Raw genomic sequence first — 26,861 nt, forward strand, 5'->3', positions numbered from 1 at the left:
GATTGTGTGGAGGGTGGGTGGGGAAAGGGGGGGAGGGGAAGGCTCAACTCACCCTAAAGGACTTTCTCGAGTGTGTGTAATGTCACCAGATTTGTTTGAGCAATGCAGCCATATCTGCAAAAGATACAACACATTTGCTTAGTGTTAACTTGGAGTGCTTTTTTATTTGCTAGATTTGGCACTGAATGTTGCCAGATGAAGTCAGTGCTCCTCCCACTTTCTGTGAACAATTCGGAGTTAGTAATACTGAAAGCTTGACCACTTAGAGCTGCCTCTTCCTGAGATCCCCCGTTAGTTCACAGAACACAGGAAGTCAGAGAGAGAGAACCCACAGCGCACGCCTTCCTGTACACTTCTGTGGCTATTACTGCTTTAAAGACTTAAAAAGTTCAACGCAACGCCATCTTTCTGGCAGAGGGGCAAAGTGCGTTATTCTTTTTCATGAAATGTGGAGTCCTTCTGTGGTCTGGGGACGAGAGTGCTTAAGTCAGCGTGCTTCTTAAATGGGTCTGCACAGCGGAGATGATCTATGATGAAGAGAGCATCTGGACAAGAAGTGGAAACTGGAGACATGCCAGGGTATGTAGTTTAACATATAACAGACCAATTCCTGCTCCGCTTTTTTAAAATAAACTTGCTATCCCGAGAGCTTTCTGCTAATGCATTCCCCATATTCTTGCACAAACTGCAGCTTCGACTTTGCAACTTCACTCTCAAATGATCTCACTGTCAACGCTGTTAGTGTGCCGATGTGGCCAATGCCACAGCCACATTAACTCTGCTTCCTCCACAGAATGCAGCAAACTTACATCCTCTGTCCATTCAGCCCACTCCTAGGTGCCAAAGATGAAAGCGGGCAGCCTGCCCCAGCCGCTGCCCCTTTGCTGCCGTTACCACTGCCAGGGATCAGCATCCTGGATAAACTCATCAGGACTTGCCCAGTGTGGCTTCAGCTCAACATCAAGAAGGAAAAAGTCACGGAAATACTCTGCCGCGAGCCACTAGGGGTAAGTCCATGCCATAAGCTGTTATTTCTGGTCGAATCTGTGGATTGGCAGAGGTAGAGTTTTTGCAATGATTAGGTGCCAGGATTGCAATGACGCAGGGGGAGCCCTGCTGCTAAAACCAAAACATTTCTTTTTCCTCCGATCAGCACAGAAGGTACGAAAGGAAACTGCTCAGATTTCAGCAGCTAACGTTTTAGAGGCATTATAAACTCCTTGCAGATTTAGCAGTGTGCACCTAGTATGGTGGCACAGTGGTTAGCACTGCTGCCTCACAGCGCCAGGGATCAGGGTTCACTGTCTGTGCGGAGTCTGCATGTTCTCCCCGTGTCTGCGTCGGTTTCCGCCGGGTGCTCCGGTTTCCTCCTACAGTCCAAAGATGTGCCGGTTAGGTGCATCGGCCATGCTAAATTCTCCCTTGGTGTACCTGAGCAGGCGCCAGAGTGTGTTGACTAGGGGATTTCCACAGTAACTTCATTGCAAGGGCAGTACGGTTGCACAGTGGTTAGCACTGCTGCCTCACAGCACCAGGGAACCGGGTTCAATTCCGGCCTCAAGTGACTTTCTGTGTGGAGTTTGTACATTCTCCCCGTGTCTGCGTGGGTTTCCTTCGGGTGCTCTGGTTTCCTCCACACTCCAAAAATGTGCAGGTTACGTGGATTGGCCATGGTAAATTGCTCCTTTGTGTCAGGGGGACTAGCTAGGGTAAATGCATGGGGCTATGGGATAGGGTCTGGGTGGGATTGTGGTCGGTGCAGACTTGATGGGCTGAATGGCCTCCTTCTGCACTGTAGAGATTCTATGGTAATGTAAACCTACTTGTGACAATAATAAATAAACCTTAAAAATGTCAGTTTTGAAATCTGACCTCTGTAGATTGGATACGGATGAGGTAGTACAGTGGCCCAGACTGAGTTCTGTCCAAACGATTTAAAAATAATCGTTCTTTGGGAGACTCCTTTTATTTCTTAGACATTTTCTTGTGACATTTGATCCAATTCGGATGTTAATGATAAATGATTCTCTGAAGAGCCTCAATGAGACCTGTGAGTAGGGGTAAAGATCACCATTCATTGCTCTAGTGCTGCAGGGTTAGCCCAGGGGTCGATAGGGATGATCTCAAGAGTTAGTAATTTGCCTTTTGAAAAACTTCCATTCTCTTTTCTCTGTAAGGAATCCATTGCAGACTGCAAAACAGTAAGAATGACCAAATTACATGCACAGTAGGAAAAACGAGTAAAACTTGGGAAATGACTGATGTTGCTAGTTCAAATTGTGTACATTAAGATGGAACTCCAATTTGGATAGAGGCCGTTTTCATGCTTTACTAATGTATTTGCCCCTTGTGCTTATGGTGAACCTTTTTGTGTCAGCTGTGCATGTGTTTTAGCTGAATAAGTAGCACTAGTGGGCAGCTGCATTAATAGCTGATGCGTTGTAAATGGGTGGTACAGTGGCGCAGTGGTTAGCAATGCTGCCTCATAGAACCAGTAACCGGGTTCAATTCTGGCCTCGGGTGACTGTGTGGAGTTTGCACATTCTCCCCATGTCTGCGTGGGTTTCCTCCGGGTTCTCCAGTTCCCTCTCACGCTCCAAAGATGAGCAGGTTAGGTGGATTGGCCACGCTAAATTGCAGCTTCGTGTCCCAGGATGTATAGGTGGGATTAGCCATGGTAAATGTTTGGGGTTACAGGGTTTGTGTCTGGGTGGGGTGCTCTGTTGGAGAGTCTGTGCAGACCTGATGGGCTGAATAGCCTGCTTCTGCTCTGTAGGGATTCTTTATAAAAGGCCCACCATCAGCACTTGTGTCTAACACTGGTGCAACATCAGCGTCAGCACCATTGTCAGTAGTCTTCTTCCCTGAAATCTCTGGCTTTCAGAAGTATCTTCAATGCATGATTTAAGTTAATGGCCTGACAATGGTGCTGCTGTTGCACCCGTGTTAGACACAGGTGCTAATGACATGAGTACCACTCACACTATTCCACTCATGCCATGCTTTGAAAGCATCTACTGACTGTACCCACTCATCTGTGTGAGCATGGGCAGCGTAGGCACCTCTGGCTTCTCTCAGTTCATGCCTTATGTTTCCTGGTCACCATTCTCTAAGTGAGATTAGTCTTAGCACAATGACAGATGGCAATGAAAACTGTAGCTCCATTGATTTGGGAGATGGCTGAGAGTTGAGTGGCAGAACACTTTCAATTTTGGTCCACAATGGTCTATATCTCCATACAATTCAGGAGAGGCAATCACCTCCCTATCATGGCTACCCTTCTGGGGAGTCGGTTAACTCAGTTGTCTGAATGGCTGGTTCGTGATGCAGAGCGAACAGCGTGGCTTCAATTCACGTACTGGCTGAGGTTATTCATGAAGGCTCTGCCTTCTCAACCTTGCCCATCGCCTGAGGTGTAGTGAGCCTCAGGTTTATGCAGCGCCAGTCAATCTATGGTCATCTGGGACTATGGTGACTTTACTTTATTGCTACCTTTTGTCCACCAGTGCTTGGTCTCTCGTCCTCTGATTCCTCGTCTACTTTTATGACAAATGTGTATCTGTGGTAATGATCACTTCAAGCATAGCTTTGCACCTTGAGATAGAGAGTGAACATGTTCTCTTTGCTCTCTGGTGGAGCACTATGAGTAAATAAGCATATTTGCCCATATGGCATTGTATTCTCATTATGAACATAACATGTTCAAGCGTAAGCACCCTGTGTGTCAACACAGTCGTATAACGGGTTGTACAAATCAGAGAATATTGGAAGATGACAACATATACAAGTTCAATATAATCCTCCAGTTTCTATCTGTCTCCCAAACTCTCCCTCCAAGACATATTGGCAGCAGTTTGTTCAGATGGGATCAATGTATCCACATTGAATTGGATTGAATTGATGAAATTGACTTATTATTGTCACATGCATTGATATACAGTGAAAAGTTTCTTGTGAGCTATACTGTTCATAGAGTATATAGGGAAGAAGGAAAGGGGAGGGTGCAGAATATAGTATTACAGTCATAGCTAGGGTGTAGAGAAAGATCAACTTAATATGTGATAGGAGCATTCAAAGGTCTGCCGACTGTTCTTGAGTCAGTTGGCATGTGTCTTCAGACTTTTGTATCTTTTTCCCAACTGAAGAAAGTGGCAGAGAGAATGACCGGGGTGCGTGGGGTCCTTGATTATGCTGGCTGCTTTTCCGAGGCAGCGGGAAGTGTCGACAGAGTCAATGGATGGGAGGCTGGTTTGCATGATGGACAGAGTCCTCCAACTGTATCCTATAATCATTTTTTACTTTTGTCTTTCGGCATAAGAACAGGTGATCTGATCCAGGAGACTTGTTTTCTTTCCTACATTTATTATTCTTCAATGCGATATATGATAATTTGCATAAGCATGTTGTTTTCACTGAAATGTGACATTTGTGTTAAAGTGTTCAGTGCCTGTAAAGCTGTAGTTTTTTTTAAACACCACTATCCGGCACACACATATATATCCAGAGCTTCCTGCTCTAATGCAAGGGTCTAGCACACCTATGTGCTCTTCTCTTAAGTTGCTTTATTTCTTTCATGCTTCCGTTGAGGTCCTTCCGTGGTTGACTCAGTGTTTACCGTCTGCACCATGAACTCCCGTACTCAGCCTGTCCTTTGCAGAATTGAGGGGGAACGCATTCTCCCCTATCCCCCAAATAAATTGGTACACGTTCTTTCAGAAATCGGCCAAATCTACAGAGCCTGGTCAGTAAATTGTGAGTTGGTGACTTCCCATTGGGTCACTTTCTACTTTAAAATGTATACTCCGCAGTTGGATTAATAAGATGCCAGCTGGCTGCCAGAGCATCCTGGAAGCAATATTACTGCAAAAGGATCATGACTGGCTGCCATTCTTAAATCACCTCCCTTCCTGTAATGCACATGCCAGCTGGATTCAGTCGCGGAACTCCTGCCCTCTGAGTCACAGGATCCTGGGTTCAGGTCCAATTCACCCACACACATAACTAAGGCAGGCAGGAAAGTGCAGCACTGAGGGAGTGCTGCACACTCAAAGCTACTGTCTTGGAGGTGAGCCTCACCGGGAATACTGCGTACATTTTTTGGGCCCCCTACCTAAAAAAGGTTATAGTAACATTGGAGGCAGTCCAAAGGAGATTCACCAGGCTAATTCCTGGGACGAGAGGGTTGTCCTATCGAGAGAGACTGAATAGTCTGGGTCTATATTCATTGGAGTTTAGAAGAGTGAGGGGTGACCTTATTGCAACATATAAGATCCCGAGTGGGTTTGACAGGCTATATGGTGAGATGTTTTCACTATTAGGAGAGTCTCGAACAAGGGGACATAGCTCCAAGATAAAGGCCCGGTCATTTAAAACCGAGATGTGTAGAAATTTCTTCTCGCAGAGGGTGGTGAATCTCTGGAATTCTCTGCCCCAAAGGGTGGTGGAGGCTGGAGCATTCGAAGTATTTAAAGTGGAGGTGGCTAAATATTTGATAGATCGAGGAACAGAGGGCTATGGGAAATGACACAGAAAAGGATTTGAGGCTGGCATAGATCAGCCATGATTGCATTGATGGAGGAGCAGGCTTGAAGGGCCTGGTGGTCAACTCTACTTCTATTTCTTGTGTTCGTTTCCACCTGTTCAAGTGAAGGTAAATTGTCTCTCAACACTTTTTAAGAAGTCGAACAAGGAGTTCTCCCATTAACCCCTCATCACCAAAACCCACAAATGAGGTAATATTGGCTGTTCATCTCATTGTTGCACATGGGGGCTTGCTTGTAGCATCACTTAGCTGCTTTATTAGTCAGTAAAAACAACTGACATCCCTCCAAAAGTAATTGATGAATTATAAAGCAATGTAGGATGGGCAAATAATGTGAGAGAGATTATATGAAGAGAGGGGGTGGTGCTGTAGTGGTATTGTCACTGGACAAGTAATCCAGGGTAATACTCCGGGGACCTGGGTTAAAATCCCACCGTGGCAGATGGTGGAACTCGAATTCAACATAAATTTGGAAATCAAAATAGTCTAATGATGTCCGTGAAACCATTCTCAATTTTCATGAAACCCCATCTATTTCACTAATATCCTTTCGTGAAGGAAATCTGCTGTCCTACACGTGACTCCAGACCCACAGGATTATGGTTCACTCAGTTGTATCAAGTTGCTACAATGTCAATAATAAGGAATGAAACCTGATGGACCATTGGCATCAACCTAGGCAGCGGAAACCACAATGGCAAACTCAGCCCTGCCGACCCTGCAAAGTCCTCCTTACGAAGATGTGGGCGCTAAAATAGTGAGAGATGTCTCACAGACTAGTTGGGGTCATATTCAATGGGCGGGGTTTTATGGTCTCGCTTGACGAGATCGGAAATTCCCTCCAAGGTCAATGGACTTTCCCATTGCCCGCCCCTTGCCCGCTCCGATTCCCGTGGTGGGCAGGGTGCTAGAATTCTGGGAAATGTCCCAGACGTAACCAGCACTATTCCTAGGTATGTCCTGTCCGACCGATAGGGAAGGAGTTACCCTGGGAATCCTCAGCATCGACTCCAGACCTGATGGGTGGGATTTTACAGCCTTGCTCGTGCCGAAATCGTAAAACCCTGCCCGAGGTCAACGGACCTCCCCATTGTCCACCCCTCACCCACTCCGATTCCCGTGGAGGGCGGGACGGCAAATTTCCGACCCATAAGTCTTGTGGCATCAGGTCAAACAGGGAAAGGGAACCTCCTGCTGATTACTACGCACCTTCCCTCCACGGCTGATGAATCCTCAATGTTGAACACCACTTTGAGGAAGAACTCACGGTGGCAAGGATGCAGAATGTACTCTTGATGGGGACTTCAGTCACCAGGAATGTCTCAGTAGCCCCAGCACAGACCAAGCTGGCCAGGTCCTAAAGGACATAACTGATAAACTGGGACTGCAGCAGGTGGTGAGGGAACCAATAAGAGGGAGAAACATACTTGATCTTATCCTCGCCAGTGCGCCTGCCGCAGATGCATCCGTTCATAACAGTATCAATAGGAGTGACCACCACACAGTTCTTGTGGAGACAAAGTCCCGTCTTCACATTGAGGATACTTTCCAGTGTGTTGTGGGGCATCACCACCATGCTTAAATGGGATAGATTTCGTACAAATCTAGCATCTCAAAACTGGGCATCCATGAGGCATTGTGGGCCATTAGCAGCAGCAGAATTGTATTCAACAACAACCTGAAAACCCATGGCCCTGCATATCTCCCATTACCAACAAGCCAGGGGATCAACCCTGGTTCAATGAAGCGTGCAGGAGGGCATGCCAGGCGCAACATCAGGCAAAACTAAAAATGAGGTATTAACCTGGTGAAAACTCTCCATTGCTTAGAGTCATACCTAGCACAAAGGAAGATGGTTGTGATTGTTGGAGTTCAATTATTTCAATTCCAGGACATCATTGTAAGAATCCCTCAGGATAGTGTCCTAGGCCCAGCCATCTTCAGCTACTTTATCGATGACCTTCCTTCCATCATAAGGTCAGAAGTGGGGATGTTCACTGATGATTGCACAATGACCATCTCCAACAAGAGGGAATCTAACCATTGCCTCTTGACACTCAATGACATTACCATCACTGAACCCCCACTCTCAACATCCTGGGGGTTACCAATGACCAAACACTGAACTGGACTAGCCATTTAAACACTGTGGCTACAAGAGCACATCAGAGGCTAGGGATCCTGCAGTGTAACTCACCTCCTGACTCCCCAAAGCCTATCCACCATCTACAAGGCACAAGTCAGGAGTGTGGTAGAATACTCTCCCCATTTGCCTGGATGGGCGCAGCACCAACAACACTCAAGAAACTTGACACCATCCAAAAACAAAGCAGCCCACTCCATTGCCACCCCTTCAACAAACATTCACTCTCACCACCAACGACGAACAATGACAGTCGTGTATACCTTCTACAAGATGCACTGCAGGAACTCACCAAGGCTCCTTATATAGCACCTTCCAAACCTACAACTGCTACCACCTAAAAGGACAAGGGCAGCAGATACCTGGGAACACCACCACTTGGAAGATCCCCTCCAAGTCACTCACCATTCTGACTTGGAAATATATCACCATTCCTTCGCTGTCACTGGGTCGAAATCCTGGAACTCCCTCCCTAACAGCACCGTGGGTGCACCGATACCACAGGAACTGCAGTGGTGCAAGAAGGTAGCTCATCATCACCTGCTCAAGGGCAATTAGGGATTGATCAGCAAGGGGATCAAGAGTTACAGGGAAAGGGTAGGAAAGTGGACGTGAGGAATGTCGGATCAGCCATGATCCTATTGAATGGCGGAGCAAGCTCGAGGGACCGAATGGCCTGCTCCTGTTCCGATTTCTTATGGTCTTATGGCAATAAGTGCCGACCGAGCCAGCAACGTCTGCATCCTGTAAATGAATTTTAAAAAGTGAGTGACAAACCTCTTTTTGCCTCAAATGAAATCGCATGTTCAAGAGTCGCACATTTCCAAAACAAAAGCATTTTTTTTTCCTCATTTGCTCGTGGCTCAATATTGACAAGAAAACTAATGCTTTACTTTTTAAAAAATGTTTTATTTTTTTTTAAGTGGAATGACAGCCCACTTCTTCCTACTGCCTGTAGTGTGATGTGACAACTTAAAAATGTAGTACGACCCAGCAGTACAAATGCAGCAAATTATATTTTTAACTAAATTAGGCAGTTACTACAAAACATAATTGGTGAAATAGATTTTGGGGAACTGCTGGATGAGATCCAAAGGTACAGACTTAGTGCACCATTACCTGCGGGGCCTCATGGAGGAAGAAAGCCATTACGGGTAAGCAAGCTGCTACGTTCACATTATAAGTCTTGTAACTAAGTGTTGTCTTCATTAACATGTTAACTAGCACAATACTCACACCCCTTGTGACTGTACAAAGAACATAGCACAAAGCTGCAAAATTCTCAGAAGAACCAGCAATGCCAGTTTGGGATGAATAACGATCTGAAACAGATCACTTTTTTTGTACCACAGATAATGTAATGACATTGCGATGAGTAAGAAGTTTAACAACACCAGGTTAAAGTCTTACTGTGTTTACCCCAGTCCAACGCCGGCATCTCCACATCATGATTGCGATGAGCGCCATTGTTAATTAGGGAACATTCCTCACTCATGTCATGTATATTAAAGTGATGATTTTCACTGAATCACACATTGCACCAAATGAACACAAAAGTGGGACTTTGTGACTGGAAATCTAATTAAAGATAAAGGACTGAAGTGTATAGTTTGTGGTCCCCTTACCTGAAAAAGGATATAGCAACATTGGAGGCAGCCCAAAGGAGATTCACCAGGCTAATTCCTGGGATGAGAGGGTTGTCCTATCGAGAGAGAGACTAAATAGTCTGGGTCTGCATTTCTTGGAGTTTGGAAGAGTGAGGGGTGACCTTATTCAAACATATAAGATATTGAGGGGATTTGATAGGGTAGATGGTGAGATGTTTCACTATTGGGAGAGTCTCGAACAAGGGGACAAAACTACAAGATAAAGGCCCGGTCATTTAAAACTGAGATGTATAGAAATTTCTTCTCGCAGAGGGTGGTGAATCTCTGGAATTCTCTGCCCCAAAGGGTGGTGGAGGCTGGAGCATTCAAAGTATTTAAAATGGAGGTGGATAAATATTTGATAGATTGAGGAATAGAGGGCTTTGGAGAAATGGCACAGGAAAGGAATTGGGGCCGCATAGCCATGCACTTATTGAATGGCAGAGCAGGCTTGAAGGGCCTGGAGGCCTGCTCCTGCTCCTATTTGAGGATTAGATAGGGTGGATAGTGAGAGCCTTTTTCCTCGGATGGTGTTGGTTAGCATGTGGGGACATAGCTTTAAATTGAGGGGTGAGAGATATAGGACAGATGTTAGAGGTAGGTTCTTTACTCAGAGAGTAGTAAGGGCGTGGAATGCCCTGCCTGCAGCAGTGGTGGACTCGTCAACGTTGAGAGCGTTCAAGTGGTTATTGGATAAACATATGGATGATATTGGAATAGTGTAGATTAGAGGGGCTTTAGATTGGTACCACTGGTCGGCGCAACATCGAGGGCCAAAGGGCCTGTACTGCGCTGTAATGTTCTATGTTCTATTTCTTATGTTTTTGTATAAAGCAAATAAAAGGTGCTAGTTTTAGCCCCAGTGACGATTGCTCACATTTATCTACAACTTTTTTTTCATAGAATTCACAGAAACCCTACAGTGCAGAAAGAGGCCATCTGGCCCATCGAGTCTGCACCGACCACAATCCCACCCAGGCCCTACCCCCTTATCCCCACACATTTACCCGCTAATCCCTCTAACCTACGCATCTCAGGACACTAAGGGGCAATTTTAGCATGGCCAATCAACCTATCCCGCACATCTTTGGACTTGCCTGTTCTGGTTGAGATGAGAACAGAAAATGCTGGAAAATCTCAGCAGGTCTGACAGCATCTGAGGGGAGAGAATAGAGCCAACGTTTCAAGTCTGGATGACCCTTCGTCAGAGCTAAGAGCAAAGAGATTCAGCGGAGACTAATACTATTGAGGGAGGGGGGGGTGGTGAAGGGTGTGTAGAATTGGACAAAGGGAATGTAAATGAGGATACAGAAGGCTGAGAAGGTGCTAAGGGATTCCATTAAATGATCTGAATGCGAGAATGGCAGAACAGAGGTACAGATTGTTAAAGGACTGCCTGAGGAATGTGGCAGTTGCACTGAAGGGGGTGGGGGAGGGGGGGGGTGGAGGGGGTGGAAAGAAGGAGAGCTGGAATGGAAAAGTGGAAAAATAGAAGGGAAAAAGAGGGATGATAAAATGGATGAATGAGATGAAATGAAATAAAATAAATGGAAATGGGGTGAAGGTGGAGGGGAGAGTTCATCCTCTGAAGTTGTTGAACTCAATGTTCAGTCCGGAAAGCTGTAAAGTGCCCAATCGGAAGATGAGGTGCTGCGCCTCCAGTTTGCGTTGGGGTTCGCTCGAACATTGCAAAAGGCCAAGGATGGACACATGGACAGGAGAGCAGAGTGGTGAGTTGAAGTGGCAAGCGACAGGAAGGTCTGGGTCCTGCTTGCAGACGGACCGAAGGTGTTCAGCAAAGCGGTCACCCAGGCTGCATTTGGTCTCTCCGATGTAGAGTAGACCGCATTGGGAGCAGCGAATGCAATAGACCAGATTGGAGGAGGTGCACGTGAAGCGCTGCTTCACCTGAAAGGGGTGTTTAGGACCTGGGACAGTCAGCAAGGAGGAGGTAAAGAAGGAGGTGTTACACCTTCTACGATTGCATGGGAAGGTGCCGGGAGAAGGGGGTGAGGTGTTGGGTGTGATGGAGGAGTGGGGCAGGGTGTCCTGGAGAGAGCAGTCCCTGCGGAATGCTGACGACGGGGTGAGGGGAAGATGTGTCGGGTCGTGGCATCATGCAGGAGTTGGCGGAAATGGTGGAGGATGACCCTTTGAATGTGAGGCTGGTGGGGTGAAAAGTAAGGACAAGGGGGACCCTATTCTGGTTCTGAGAGGGAGGGGAAGGGGTGCGAGCAGTAGCCCGGGGAGATGAGTTGGATGCAGTTGAGAGCCCTGTCAACCACAGTGGGTGGAAAACTACGATTGAGGAAGATGGAAGACATATCGGCAGCCCTATTTTGGAAAGTGGCATCATCAAAACATGTGGCGGAGGTGAAGGAAATGAGACTCCATCCTGACTGACTGACTCCATGACTCACTCCATCTCATTCTCTCAGTTCATTCGCTTCCACTGTACAATCTGTACCTCTGTTCTGCCATTCTCGCATTCTGATCACTTAATGGACACTCCTCGCACTTTCTCAGCCTTTTGTATCCTCATTTACATTCCCTTTGTCCAATTCCACACCCCCTCCCCCACCCCAATAATATTGGTCTCTGCTGAATCTCTTTGCTCTTAGCTTTGACGAAGAGTCATCCAGACTCGAAACGTTGGCTCTATTCTCTCTCCACGCGGATGATGTCAGACCTGCTGCGATTTTCCAGCATTTTCTGTTTTTTGTTTCAGATTCCAGCATCCGCAGTATTTTACTTTTATCTGGTTGAGATGAGGTTTGTGATTCCTTAGTTGGGAAGTTTGTTGGTTGAAGTGTCTCAAGCAGGCTGGCTTCGCATTCCCATTCAAATGAGAGGATGATTTGAGGAATGAATCGAGGGCAGTGCAGCAAGAAATCACTGTTCTCCTTCGAATAGTACTATCAGATTCTTTATAATCATCTGAACATGGCTTCAACCTAACCTCGCATGCAAAATCCACAAGGCAATTTTTGGTGTCCTTTATCTATACACATTATGACCCTGTTGATTAATAAATTGTCCTGATAACTGAATGAGGAAGGCAATAAACTATGTGAAGGAGAGGAGTAAGTTTGAAAAGATGCTTAATCACTCATACAGAGAGGTTGCCTATTTATCTGGTCAATGTTGGTTTTTTTATGGCCAACCCCATAGGTAAGCGGAGTCTGCACGTTCTCCCCATGTCTGTGTGGATTTCCTCTGGGTGTTCTGGTTTCCTCCCACAGTCCAAAAGACGTGCAAGTTAGGTGCATTGGCCATGCTAAATTCTCCCTCAGTGTACGTGAACAGGTGCCGAAGTGTGGTGACTAGGGGATTTTTCACAGTATCTTCATTGCAGTGTAAGCCTACTTGCGACACTAATAAATAAAATAAATAGCCAGTGGGAAAGTGCATCAGACCAACATTGGTACTGAACTTTTGTAGAGCACAGGATTGATCCCACATGAGTGCTGTGTATCATTCTGATCTCTGTTCAGCAGTGTGGGCAGTTTGGTACAGGGTAAGGTAACGAATGGAACATTACCAAACCGAAGCCTCGGAGTTGCAATAAGATACTGAGTAAACTGGAAATGCAATTGCTGAAAAAAGCTCAGGTTTCAGCCATCACAGTGTTCAAGACTCTAAGGAGTATAGATAAACTGAACCATAATAAAGTGTAACAAGTGGGAAGGTGGCACCTGTGAGTTTATCCTGTTGTGTTTCATTTGGGATTTAAAAGATTTTTTCATGTCCGATATATTCCAATGTTCATCGAACACTGCGAGTAATGAATGAGAGCTTACAGCGTATTCCCTATGTCAACAAATACCTCAAGCAGCACCTCACGGAAAGCTTAGGCATAGTATAAAGACCCTTTTCAGTGCAATGCAGAAGGCTAAAGGGAAAGTCAATAGAAGGATTCAAAAGTGCAAAAGGTTTTGAGAAAGTAAAGCGAGCCTTTATTTGTGTGAAAAACAGGAAGTACTGGGAATATTCAGCACTCTTTGGACCTGGGAGGAGCACCTTGGCAGCAACATTCACCCCCACAGCACAGCCACCCCTACAGCAGCAGCACCACAGGAACTCAGAAATCCTCTGCCACCACCCCCTTCCCCTTGCCAGTGTCTGCCTGCCCGACCCTGACGCCCCCCAGCCCTCTCATCAATGTACTCTCATCCCGCAGGTACAGTCCTAGAAGTGGGCACCACAGCTAAGGTGCCAGCCATTTGATGTGGGGGATGATTTGGTATGGGCAGCTCTTGGGGCAGACTATTGCCCTTAGTGGTACAGCAGTGTTGGTGGCAGCAAAATGTGGTCTGAGTCCTACCACCCACCGAAGCAGTGTTGCCCTCCCACCCCCACCCCCAGTTTTCAAGCCTAGCAGTGGTTTTTGCAGACAGACTCTCAGTCTGCTGCCTCTGCAGAATTCCAGCCAAAGTTCGGTGACCTTTCATCATTTATTTACACCACAAGTGGGTTGGACCAGATTTCGGATTGGTCCTCCTGGAGAGCAAGGCACAGCCAACGGTTTGTCTGGAATGTGTAATGTGACCCTGCCTGCTGTAGAGTCATTCAGTGTTTGTAATGTGTAATTTGATCCAGTCATTGTCAGACAGTCCAAGAGTATTCAGGGCTCCTAGTGCTGCAGCATTGAACAGTGTGACTGAGGAAGGTGCAAACCAAGTGAGAACAGTGAGATGGCACTTTGTACAAAGTGAGGCAGTAACTAACACGAGTGTCCTGCTCTTTATGGTTGGCCGCAGCTGGTGAAATACCCTAACTAGTGGGTTACTTACTTCTTTGGAGATTTATGTGATTTTTCCCCCTTCTGGAAGTGATAAACCTCTATTCAGAAGGGAAGGACTTTTCATAGAATCCCTGCAGTGCAGAAGGAGGCCATTTGCCCATCAAGTCTGCACTGATTCTGGTGTTGTGAACCTGGTGTTGTTAAAACTCTGATTCCCTCTGACAGAGTATCTTACCCAGGCCTTCTCCCCCACCCTATCCCCACACATTTTTGGACTGTGGGAGCACCCACAAACCGGAACACCCGGAGGAAACCCACGCCATCATTAGGAGAATGTGTCGACTCCACACAGACTGTGACCCGAGGCTGGAATTGAACCCAGATCCCTGGCGCTGTGAGGCAGCAGTGCTAACCACCATGTCGCCCGGAACAATGAGTCAAAGCTACAACTTTGAAACATTTGTTAGAATAGGAAATGGAAAACAAGAAGTGTAAATACTCAATGGGCCCTGGATCTCAGTGTTGCTAATGTAACAGGAACCTTGCAAAGATGTGCAATGAGGCCCCACTTCAGGATTCAGGCTATGGGCTCGCAGCAAAATAACAGGCTTAATTGGGAATGGCAATAAAGTGCTTCATTAGGCTGGCCTTATCTCTTATTCCTGGATCCAGAAGCCTGAATGCTACCTTGACTCACCTGGAACCTCCTGCCTGAGGCCTGTCAAAAATGTTATTCCCAAGCCTGTTAGGCGGCCGCTAATTATCAGGTCACTTGTGGCTCTTGGTTCTTTCTATTTACCGAGCAACGCCTCAGATCCATAATCTGCTTCAGGTTCCAGGCTTGAGAGAATAATGTAACAGAAAGCTGGGCGGGGGCAGGGGGGGGGGGGGGAGGGGGGGTTGGTGGTTATTGAAAAGTGGACGAGGGTTTTGCCAAGTCTCTTTGAACTGTGAGCGGAATATGGGTTTTGTTGCTGGAATAAAACTTGAGGTGGCAGAAAGGTGGGGTGATCCAAGGAAATGAATCTGGTCCATTACTTGTACTGGTTGGGGAATCTGGAATGAAGAGGTATAAATTTAGGTTTAGCAGTAGAAACATAAAGCAGACATTAGAAGAACATCTTTCAATTCAAACAATCTTCGGGTACAACTCTCTAATAACAAGTAACTTTAAGTTGAATCAACCAAAGCGTTAATTTCAATAGATAATTCCAACTGGAGAACTAGCACTGGCACAGATTGGTTGAATAGTCTTGATTAATGTGGAAGTCTCCATGGTTTCATTGGTAGATGCGAAAGGATAGGGTAGATTTTATGGGGAGGGGGTATATTCCTTGCACCATCTCACCCCATCCCCCAGCCGAAAGGTCAGTGTTCAAACCACCTACCAGAAACCCAATTCTATGCGGTGAAATTATGCCGGGTGTAGCCTAAACACTTTGTCAGAATGGGACTTCTAAGGGAAGGAATCCCCACCCAGAGAGTTTGGTCAGCAGACTGCAGCGCCAAGATTGGATAGTAGCCACTGCTGGGACTACAAGCAATCCCATGAAGAAGACTACTGGATCCTTAACTTCAGCTAAATCCAGGGGTTTTGGATGGGCCTGCCTGGCAGACCCAGTGAGGAGAGAAGGGAAAGGGGAGCACTGTTTTAGAGGCCCAGTGGGGAGGACGGGGGCTTAAAGGGAGGGTGAGGGTATAATCTTGGAAGGAGAGGTGGTTGCCTCTTATGGGCAGAGGGGAACCTCAAAGAAGGTATCTGCCTACTCACCCCCCGCTAGAAAACTGCCCACGCAGTGAAGGTTGCCAAGCTGCCTGCCTTGCAGCTTTCATTCTTGCAGCCTTCCCCTGCTGGATATGTTATAGCTGCGGAGGCAGAATGAAGCCCTTAAATGGCCACCTAAGGGCTTCATTAGGCCCAAGAGGAGATGGGATGCCTGACCCCTCACCTGCCCACTGCAATTGAAGAGGGTGGTTGGGAATAAGTGAGAAGATGTTGGCCAGGCCACCCATTTTATTTTACAGGCCTCCCGGCCTTTAAATATGTCATGGGGAGGTGGGCCCATATAACTGGAAATCTTAATCAAATTTTCTGGAGATGAAATTCAGTGGGATAATTGGATGCGGTCACACTCCAGTGTCACCCAACATTTAACATATGAAGGCCTGACATTGTGGTTACAGCCTCTTCCTCTCTGGATATTTGCATGCTGGTGTGCATAGAATGATAAATAAGTACAGAATCATTGAATCCCTCCAGTGCAGAAGGAGAAGCACTCACCTGATGAAGGGGCAGCGCTCCGAAAGCTCGTGCTACCAAATAAACCTGTTGGACTTTAACCTGGTGTTGTGAGACTTCTTACTGTGCAGAAGGAAGCCATTCGACCCATCAAGCCTGCACCGACTACAATCCCACCCAGGCTCTATCCCCATAATCCCACATATTTACCTCGCTAATCCCCCTGACACTGAGGGGTAACTCAGCATGACCAATCCACCTAACCCGCACATCTTTGAACTGTGGGAGGAAACCGGAGCAAACCCACGCAGACATGGGGAGAATGTGCAAATTCCACACAGACAGTGAAACCAAGCCAGGAATTGAACTCGGGTCCCTGGTGCCATGAGGCAGCAGTGCTAACCAACTGTGCCACTGTGCCGCCCAAGTATGTGAATGTGCAAACCATTCTAAGGGATCTGGGTAGGTATCAAAACATGGAAGTAAATATGAAGTGATTCTGCAATCACACTCTTCCAGCAAGGAGTTGAGATCCCAGGGGGCATGATCTGGAAATCAGGGCTAGTTTAGAAGTTTTTGTCTCCAACACATACGCTCTCTGAATACAGCTTCCTTCTGAGAGTGTGGAACTCACCCTATCTCCATTGCATTAGGAGGTAGTATGGGTAAGTGAGATCACAGTGAGACCTTATAGTTTGTAGAGCATGTTAGTATGTGAGCTTTCCATCTGGAGTGGTTTCATTCTCCTGTTGTCTCTGTAGTAGCAGGACTGAATACATTAATTGTGGCCTTCCCATATATCATAACGCACGAAAGCCAAAAGAATGGACTGTGGTAAGAAATATGGAAGGATATTTCTTCTGAAATCGGAACAAGTGAATCAAGAATGACGTATTTTAAGTTTGGTGACTTTTGGAACGGATGAATAACGAGGAAATGGGGGGGGGGGGGAAGTGTAGTAGAACAGAAGTTCCTTTAAGTCTAAATTTAACATTTTTGCATCAGTTTTAATAATAACCAAGTTAAGCACTGCAGAAACCCATGGTGAGCTGCATGGGAATTCAGATCACTGCAAAATTGGTCAAAAACCTTTCTTTAAATGGCACTGGCAACTGACAAAATGTGCACAAGTCTCATTTTAATATTGAAATAAGACTTGCACTCATGTCAGACGTAAACTCTTCAATTTATTTGGCCTGTAGTTTGCACGGCACAAACTCTGATTCGCATTTCGACAACCCCAACGAGCATATAAACAAATTAATTGAGTAGGCCATTCTTTGAGCCTGCTCCGCCATTCAATAAGTTCATGGCTGATCTGATTGTAACCTCAACCCCACATTCTCGCCTACCTCAGATAATCTTTGCTCCCTTGTTAATCAAGAATCTATCTCGCTCTGCCTTAAAAATATTCAAAGGTCCCTGCCTTCCACTTCCTTCCGAGGAACAGAGTTCCCGAGACTCACGACGTCTGGGAGGAGAAAATTCTCTTCATCTCCGTCTTAAATGAACAATCCTTTATTTTTAAACAGTGACCCCCGAGTTCTAGATTCTCCGACAAGAGAAGACATTCCACATCTTCCCTGCCAATACCTCAGAAGATCTTAAAGGTTTCGATCAAGTTGCCTCTTATTCTTCTAAACTCTAGTAGACACAAATCTAACCTCCCCAACCTTTTCTCATAAGACAACCCATTCATTCCTGATGTTAATCTAGTAAACCTCCTCTGAACTGTTTCTAACACATCTTTCCTCAGATAAGGAGACCAGTACTGTACACAATACTCCGGACGCGGTTTCACCAATGCACTGTACAATTGAAGCATAACCTCCCTACTTTTGTAATCAATCCCCTCACAACAAACAATATGATTTATGCACTAGGACACCCAGATCCCTCTGCATCTCACAGCTCTGCAATCTCTCACTATTTTTTAATTCCCCCTGCCAAAATGGACAATTTCAGATTTGCCGACATTATACTCCATTTGCCACATTTTTGCTCACTCACTAAACCTATTTCTGTCCCTTTCTAGCCGCCTTATATCCTCTTCACAATTTTCTTTCCTACCTATATTTATGTTGTCAGCAAATTTATCATCCATTCATCCAAGTCATTTATATAAATTGTAAACATTTGAGGGCCCAGCACTGAATCCTATGGCGCACTACTCAATAGATCCTGCCAACTGGAAAAACACCCATTTATGCCAATTCTCTGTTCCTTGTTCACTAGCCAATCTTCAATCCATGCAAACATGTTACCCTCCACACCATGAACTTTCATTTGCCGCAATAACCTTTGATGTGGCACCTTATCAAATGTCTTCTGGTAATAATCCAAAAATTATTACCATCGCGGTTCTGATTCTTACTTTAGTGCCTAGCTCCTCATGTGGACTATGTAGAACCTCCTTCCATGTCCTGCCTATGGCCTTGGTGTCTACATGGAGCACAACCACTGGATCCCACTGCAAGTTCCTCTCCAGCCCAGAGCAGATGTCCTGAACCCTGGCACCGGGCAGGCAACACAGACACCAGGACTCCCACTCCTTGCTATGGAGAACAGTGTCAATCCCCCAGTGCTACCCATACTACCACAGTGTTCCTTTTTGCTCACCCTCGTGAATGGCTTCCTGTAATGTGGTGCTGTGGTTAGTTTGCTCATCCACCCTGCAGCCCCCACACTCATCCTTTAAGGACCTAAAAGCTTTGAAAATCTGTTGTACTTTGTGGAATCAGAAGGGTACTTCTTCTGGCTTTCACACGATACAATGCGGTCACCTCCTTGCCCCGCCCAACCCCTCCCTGATTTGCCTTTGGGCCTCAATGAAGGCCGAAGTTCCAATGGCCCCCACAGGCAAGCTGCATCAATGTGTCCGATGGGCACCCATTGCTCACCTGATTTATTCTGATGATTTTATTTGATTTATTATTGTCACATGTATTAGTATACAGTGAAAAGTATTGTTCCTTGTGCACTATACAGACAAAGCATACCGTACATAGAGAAGGAAAGGAGAGAGTGGAGAATGTAGTGTTACAGTCATAGCTAGGGTGTAGAGAAAGATCAACTTAGTGCAAGATAGGTTCATTCAAAAGTCTGATGGCAGCAGGGAAGAAGCTGTTCTTGAGTCGGTTGGTATGTGACCTCAGACTTTTGTATTTAACCTTGGAGGATGAATTTAATTTACTCTTTTTGCATTTCAACGTGCCATCATTGCTGGAATTTCACTAGAGTTGGAGATGCTAAGACAGTTATGCCCTTAAATTATGCCAGATGATTGGAATGTGGGAAACCTAACGCACTCCGAGAGAACAGACCTAGGGATAAGTCAAGGTATACTATGCTAAGACTAATACGTTAGAAAACTCTTGGAGAAGCAGCAGTTAATCATGGACTGTCAAGAAGGATTTCTCAAAAGCATGTCGGCAGGATTTTCCAGTCCCGCTGGCAGTGCTCCCCCACCTGCGGGCTTCCCACTGGCGTGGGATTGATGTGAATGGGAATTCCCATTGACAGCGGCAGGACCTAGCAAACAACGCGCCACCTCTGGCTGGCGGGAATCACGCGGCTGGAGAATCTCGGCTGTCATGTTTGACTCACCAGAAATCATTTTTTGAAGGAATGACACAAAGAGTTGATAAAGGAAATATTGAAGAAAATTAATTTGTGGCCCAAGCAGGCTTGCGGCGATGGGGGAACGGGTTTGGGGGAGGGGGGAGTGAATGTGTTTAGGGGGTTAGGGGGTACAGGGTGTTGTGCAGGCTCAGGGAGCAATCACTAAGTGGATATAGGCCCACGGTGTACAAATTATTGGGCCTCTTTATCATCAAACCCGATAGCTCCAAATACCTACAGGGTGCTCCTGGGATGCTTGGCAGAGAAGAGGTCTTGAAGAATCTGCTGCTACATTTTTGTAAGCTCCAGGGGTGCAGTATAAAACATAGTTAAAAGAAAGCAGCTGTTTAGACATATAAATCCTATTGAATAATCTTTTTTTCTCTTTAGGAGCTGTAACGGTGATTCTTTATGTGAAAATAATATGTTGTCCATCACATTGACAGAGAGAGAACCATTCAGGCTACAGCTTTAGCTAATTGGAATTCCTGCTGAAATATCCCAGTATTTAAAAGCGCACGGCATACCCAGAGGTGTGGGTAAAGGTTACCAAATAAAAAAGAACTAGTGGGAATTTTTAAACAGTTAATTTAAAGGATGTGGGCGTCGCTGGCTAGACCAGCATTTATTGCCCACCCGAGTTGGCCTTTTAGAAGGTGGTGGTGAGCTGCTTTCTTGTACCGCTGCAGTTCCTGAGGTGTTGGGACACCCACCGTGCTGTCAGGGAGAGAGTTCCAGGATATTGACCCAGCGACAGTGAAGGGATGGCAATATATTTCCAAGTCAGGATGGCGAGTGACATGGAGGGGAACCTCCAGGTGGGGGTGTTCCAATGCGTCTGTTGCTCATGTCCTTCCAGATGGTAGCGATTGAGGATTTGGAAGGTGCTACCTATGGAACCTTGGTGAGTTCCTGCTCTGCATCTTGTAAGTGGTACACACTGCTGGCACTGTGTGTCAATGGTGGAGGGATTGAATGTTTGTGGAAGGGGTAGCAATCCTGCTTTATCCAGGAAAGTGTCAAGCTTATTGAGTATTGTTGGAGTTGTACTCATTCAGGCAAGTGGAGAGTATTCCATTACACTCCTGAATTCTGCCTTGTAGATGGTGGACGGGATTTGGGGAGTCAGGTGGTGTATTATTTGCTGCAGGATTCCTAGTCTTTGACCTATTCTAGTAGCCACAGTATTTGGGGGGGCTTCTTCACGCAGAGAGTGGTGGGAGTGTGGAATGAGCTGCCGGATAAAGTGGTTTAACATTTAAGAAAAACTTGGACGGGTTCATGGATGAGAGGGGTGTGGAGGGATATGGTCCAAGTGCAGGTCAGTGGGACTAGGCATAAAATGGTTCGGCACAGACAAGAAGGGCCAAAAGGCCTGTTTCTGAGCTGTAATTTTCTATGGTTCTGTGGTTCTATGGTATGGCTGTTCAAGTTAAGCTTCTGGTCAATGGTAACCCCCAGGATTTTGATAGTGGGGGATTGAGCAATGGTAATACCATTGAATATCAAGAGATGATGGTTAGGTCCTCCCTTGTTGGAGATGGTCATTGCCTGGCACTTGTGTGGTGTGAATGTTACAATATGTTAAAGCTAAAAATAATGATACTTGCAACTTTAACCAATGCAATAAAGATTAATGAGGAACAAATTCATCCATCACAAATTATATCTTTGTCCAGCAGTTCCAAAGGGTTACCAAACTCAGATGCATCATCCTTAATTTATCTGCCATTCTTATACCATTACCAACTCAGAAAATGTTAATAGGGAAAAAAGGACATAACGTTCTAAAGAGTTATTTGATTAAACTAATGTCCTTTCACAATAAATAGAGGTGAATAGTTTCTTGAATGGAAAATGGGGCTGAGTCATGATCTCGTTCAAAGCAATTCTCATATAAATAGATTGTTGGTAGAACATAGAACAGTACAGCACAGAACAGGCCCTTCGGCCCACGATGTTGTGCCGAGCTTTATCTGAAACCAAGATCAAGCTATCCCACTCCCTATAGTACAGAACTTGAGCATCGCTGACAAATAAGAGACACGGGGCTAAATTCTCTGGCTTCCCCACGGCGTGTGTTTCGCGGTGGTGGGAGGCAGCTCACTGTTGGCCAATGGCAGGATCTTCTGGTCTTGCCGCTGTCAATGGGATTTCCCATTGAATCCACCCCACACCGCCAGGGATGCCCGCTGTGGTGGTGTGCTGTCAGCAAGACCGGAAACGTTCCCCCCCCCCCGCCGCCGGCATGAACAGCTGAAAGATCTCACCCAAAGATGTTGAAACTTTTTGCCTTGCACGTATCAGGATGTCTTGCAAGAAAACCAATAGTAAAGGGAACAACAATTTCTACCGCATGAAAAGAGAGTGCTGCTTGGTTGGCAAGTGAATTGTGATTGGCAGAGGCATTACACCAGAGGAAAAATTAACTGCCAGGCTCTTGTTCAAAGTCAAACCAGGATGAGAGCAAGGCTTCGCTTGATTCTAATATATTCATCAAGTTGTTTATTATTCCATGTTCTTCAGCAATTTACTCTTGCTCACACACTACTTCCACTACTTCCTGGTTTCTCCACCTAACTCAGTGCTCATGTCACAAACCAAAGATAAACACAACCAGCCAGTTTAATGTAAAACACTGACATGAACTTCAGCATTGAGAATGCTAAATTAGAATATTATCTGAACAGTTACATGTCTGCCCATTATTAAATAAATCCTTATATAACAGCTCTAATTTCCATTTTACCTGACGGGTGAGCTTCTTCTTTTCAAACAATAACTGCCACAAAACTATGAACACCTACCAAATCCAAAGGGGGCAATCACACTGGCTAGGCACGCCAGTCGATCAACGTGGCGAGCCAATAAGATTGTGAGAGAGACGGAATTTCAGGTTCGTACCTTGTTTCTCGCCTCTCGCGATCTTACCGGCCTCGATCTGCCAGCGTAACTGGGTGCGAGGCTGATTATAATAGTCATCACCTCAGTTAAATGTGATTAGTGAGCCTGGGACACGATCGTCTAAGGGAGGGGGCGTGGCCTGTGGGGAGGGGGAGAGGCCTGAAGGGGAGGCAGCATGTGGGGGTTGCGCATCTGTATCGGGGATTGCCAGGACAGCGAGCGACTGGGGGAAGGCTGAATGTGGGCGGCAATCAGCTGGCGGGTGGTAAATGGGGGTGACAATCAGCCAGGGGGGCACGATCGGGGGGAGGGGGATGTGATCAAGGGGCCGCGACTGGTGGGGGGTGCTGTGATCAGGCAGTGGGAGTGCAGTGTCGAGGGGAGTGACAAACTCCCAGTGCATTGTATACTCTTGACACCGTGTACTTGGGTGGGAGATCAGGGTGCATGTGCAATAGCACACTCTAGTAGTCAGCAGCCGGCTTCCAGGCGTGAATAGTCTCCGTCTACTCCCCCTACTGGCGAGAATCACACTTTGCCTCATTTCTCTCTCTGAGTGTCAAAAGATTTGATTTTTTTCTCTCGCCAAAAAAACAGGTCTGAAACTCTCCGTTTTTCAGGCTAGCTTGGCACTTAGAATTTTTTTGGTAATATTCCCCCCAACAGTATCATTTTTGGGGAATCTCTCACAATGCAGAGAATTACCATTGATTATTTTGCCTTTTCTTTTCACTGTAGAACATTGAACTTAAGAAATTAGGCTGCATCTACTCAAAGCACATATTCAAACTATGTTGTGCCATTTTACAGAAAGATCTGTTAAGATATATTGAGTCAGCAAGATAATGTTTCGTCTGACATACTGAAATAGACATGCACAAGGAGATAAGCTGACACTTGCAGACAAACGCAGGATCAAAGAGACACACACAAGCAACATTCTTAGCCGATAAACATGAAGAAAGCAGATAGAACACAAACTCTGGATCAGACATCCACAAGTAGACACGGCCAAGATGTTACAGATTTTAATATGACCGTGAAAAGCTAAGATTTAAAATCTTTAAACAATTTGCATTACATGTCATCTAATAAGTCAAACACAGTACAATTATGTGTCCTGTGCTGGGGTGGTTAATATCTGGCAATGGTCAGATATGGTCAGATATGGTCAGATATGGTCATCTTAAACTGAAAAACATTTCAACCTTAACTTGACTAAACACACACAGAAATATATACAGTAAAAAACAAAAAGCAATGACTAGTGCTTCATCAATTATCCAATTAATGCTTTATAAATGCTATAATAAACATCATTTTACTCCTATTACTGGGATTTACAAGTTTATATTCATGAGGTTTAAAATAGTGAAGGATAGGGAACAATCAAGAACAAAATGATTAACTTTAGAAAGACTAGTTTCAGTGGGAGCAAATTTCGGCCCCATAGCGCTGGTAGTTTTTACAGTCAGGTGGCTCAGATGGGAAACCTGTCAAGGCTGCAATTCAGGCTTTTAAGTGACCACTTAATGGCAACTTAAGGGCCTTTTCTTGTCCAGCCTCGGATGGGAATGGGGGCAGTGCGGGGGAACATTTCAAATGGAAGGCTCTTTCAGACTGCGGTCACCCAATCATCAAGGACCAGCAAGCTCCGACCCCTCCCCCCTGGTCAAAGGTAACCCCCAGGAAGTTGATAGTGAGAGGATTCAGCGATGGTAATGCCATTCATATTGATTGAGGGATAAGTATTGGCCAGGACAAAGGGATAACTCCCCTGCTCTTTTTCCAAATCTTTTACATCCACCTGAGTAGGCAGATGGGGGTCTCAGTTTCATGTCACATCCAAAAGACAGCACCTCTGACAGTGCAGCCCTCCCTCAGTACCACACTGGAATGTCAGTCTTGAATTTTTTGCTCGAGTCCTGGAGTGGAACTCAAACCCTCAACCTTTAGACTCAGAGACAAGATGACAACTGATCCACTGCAGACACACAATGACTCATCAGACTTTGTATCAGAATTGGGTCCACAAACATTCTCATGGCATCGAAGGCCACTCCCACCTTGGAAAGTACAGACTCCGAGCTCTGCACAAAACCCTGCTCCAGATTGGTGCCAGGCTTCTTGACACTGGCTTTCTACAATGCCCTAAGCATTGCATTGTGCATGCCCCTCAGTCTTTTGTTGTACACTGCCCCATCAAAATACTCATCTGAACCCTCTGCGGCAGAAGGCGCCCGTGATCTTGTCCTCTGGGGAGCTGATACCTGCTCGATCCCTGACCATGACTGGTGACTCTAACTGGTGATTCCAGCTCTGCTACCCTCTAAAGAACACAAAGTAAATTAATTGGCAAAAGAAGCAAAAGTGACAGGTGTAAAAGATTTGTTATCAGCGAGTGGTTAGGGTCTGGATTGCACTGCCTGAGAGTATGGTGGAGTCAGCTTCAATTGAAGCATTCGAAAGGGAATTAAGTTATTACCTTAAAAGGAAGAATGTGCAGGGTTACGGGCAGAAGGCAGGGCAATGGTGCTGGGTGAATTGCTCATTCAGAGAGCCGTTGCAGGCACGATGAGTCAAATGATGTCTTCTGTACCATAACAATTCTGTGATTCTGAGTGTCGGTGTCTCATCATTCTGTTTCCTTTTTGGACTTTGCACTCCCACTGTCTGGCCAGGTTGCTGTTCTTGGGTATCTGAAAGGAAGGCACAAGGGTAGGGCCGTGGTGAGGACGGTAGGACAAAGCAAGAGATGCATAATTTCACCATCTGTATCTTGTAAATCAGAAGAGATTGTGGGCCGAGGGGGAATGGGATGTGGGAAGGTGTATTAATTAGGGACACTCCACCATTTTGATATTTTCAGCTCCTACACTGGCCATGGCCTGAGTCATGATTGTTACTATCAGATGTTAATACACAACGGAGGAATAATATGGCAGCTTGCCTATTACCTTCAGCAAGTTTATTCTGGATCCAGCTCGGGAGAGACACAAACTCCTTATGGTTTCCCCATCACAACTGTTCCAATTGTGTCCATTTGACATCACCTGTCTTTAATAATGAAATTAGTTACAATGTAATTGCCAGACTGTGCACTTGCTGATACATTACCACACTAACAATTGATCGCATCAATGACTTCCATCACAGTTTTCTCCACTGGGATAGAAACATGTAGTCGTGTCCGTGCCCCACTCTACATTAGGTGTTACTGCCTCCAATTGTGGGTCACTTTGCCCTGCAAGAGTGAGGGAAGTGTGTCGGTGAGATTCGCGTCACAGACCTGCCTGGCACCATTGAATTTTTTTTAAATTCGTGAGACATGGGTGTCGATGGCTGGCCAGCATTTATTGCCCATCCCTAGTTACCCGAGAGCAGTTGAAAGTCAACCACATTGCTGTGGCTCTGGAGCCACATGTAGGCCAGACCGGGTAAGGACGGCAGATTTCCTTCCCTGAAGGACATTAGTGAACCAGATGGGTTTTCCCAACAATTGGCAATGGTTTCATGGTCATCAGTAGATTCTCAATTCCAGATTTTAAAAAAAATTCAAATTCAACCATCTGCCATGGTGGGATTCGAACCCGGGGTCCCCAGAACATTAGCTGAGTTTCTGAAATAATTGTCCAGCGATAATACCACTCGGCCATCGCCTCCTTGTAGTGTATGTAAGGCATGCGAGGTCCGTGTCCAAGCTTGTCGCAGTGTGCAGGGACGAGGTAAGAGAATGACTGAGGGGTGTGAGTTGTGTTTGATGGAGATTGCTGGTGGGTGGGTGAATGTGGTATGGGGAATGGAGCAATGTGTGAGACTAATGATGTAGTTGGTAGACTATGGCTTGAGATGGTGCATTCACTGACCTTGACCACACATGTAAACATGTATGACACTTTATCAAGGTCCTCTGGAGTAGATTGTCAGCATTAACTATGATGGTTACCTGCTCCAGCTGTTCTTCCTGTAGGCCTTGAGGGCATCCTGGCCCCCTGAGGAAGGGGAAACTCTCTCTCCTCTGT

At 45.9% G+C, this 26,861-nt stretch overlaps 1 protein-coding gene across 2 annotated transcripts in view; it reads left to right on the forward strand.

The window, feature by feature from the left end:
• The first annotated feature begins 228 nt into the window (after positions 1–228).
• rin3 (Ras and Rab interactor 3) overlaps positions 229–26,861 on the forward strand; it is a 96,965-nt gene continuing 70,332 nt past the window's right edge. The window contains exons 1-2 of one of the 2 annotated variants that reach the window (XM_078234251.1): positions 229–579; positions 827–1,007. In XM_078234251.1, the coding sequence (XP_078090377.1) occupies positions 530–579; positions 827–1,007 (231 nt within the window). In that variant the 5' untranslated portion in view covers positions 229–529. The remainder of the gene's footprint in view (positions 580–826; positions 1,008–26,861) is intronic. The other variant, XM_078234252.1, reaches the window with a different exon arrangement.

This window comes from Mustelus asterias, chromosome 18 (genome assembly GCF_964213995.1).
Source record: "Mustelus asterias chromosome 18, sMusAst1.hap1.1, whole genome shotgun sequence".
Classification (NCBI taxonomy): Eukaryota; Metazoa; Chordata; class Chondrichthyes; order Carcharhiniformes; family Triakidae; genus Mustelus; species Mustelus asterias.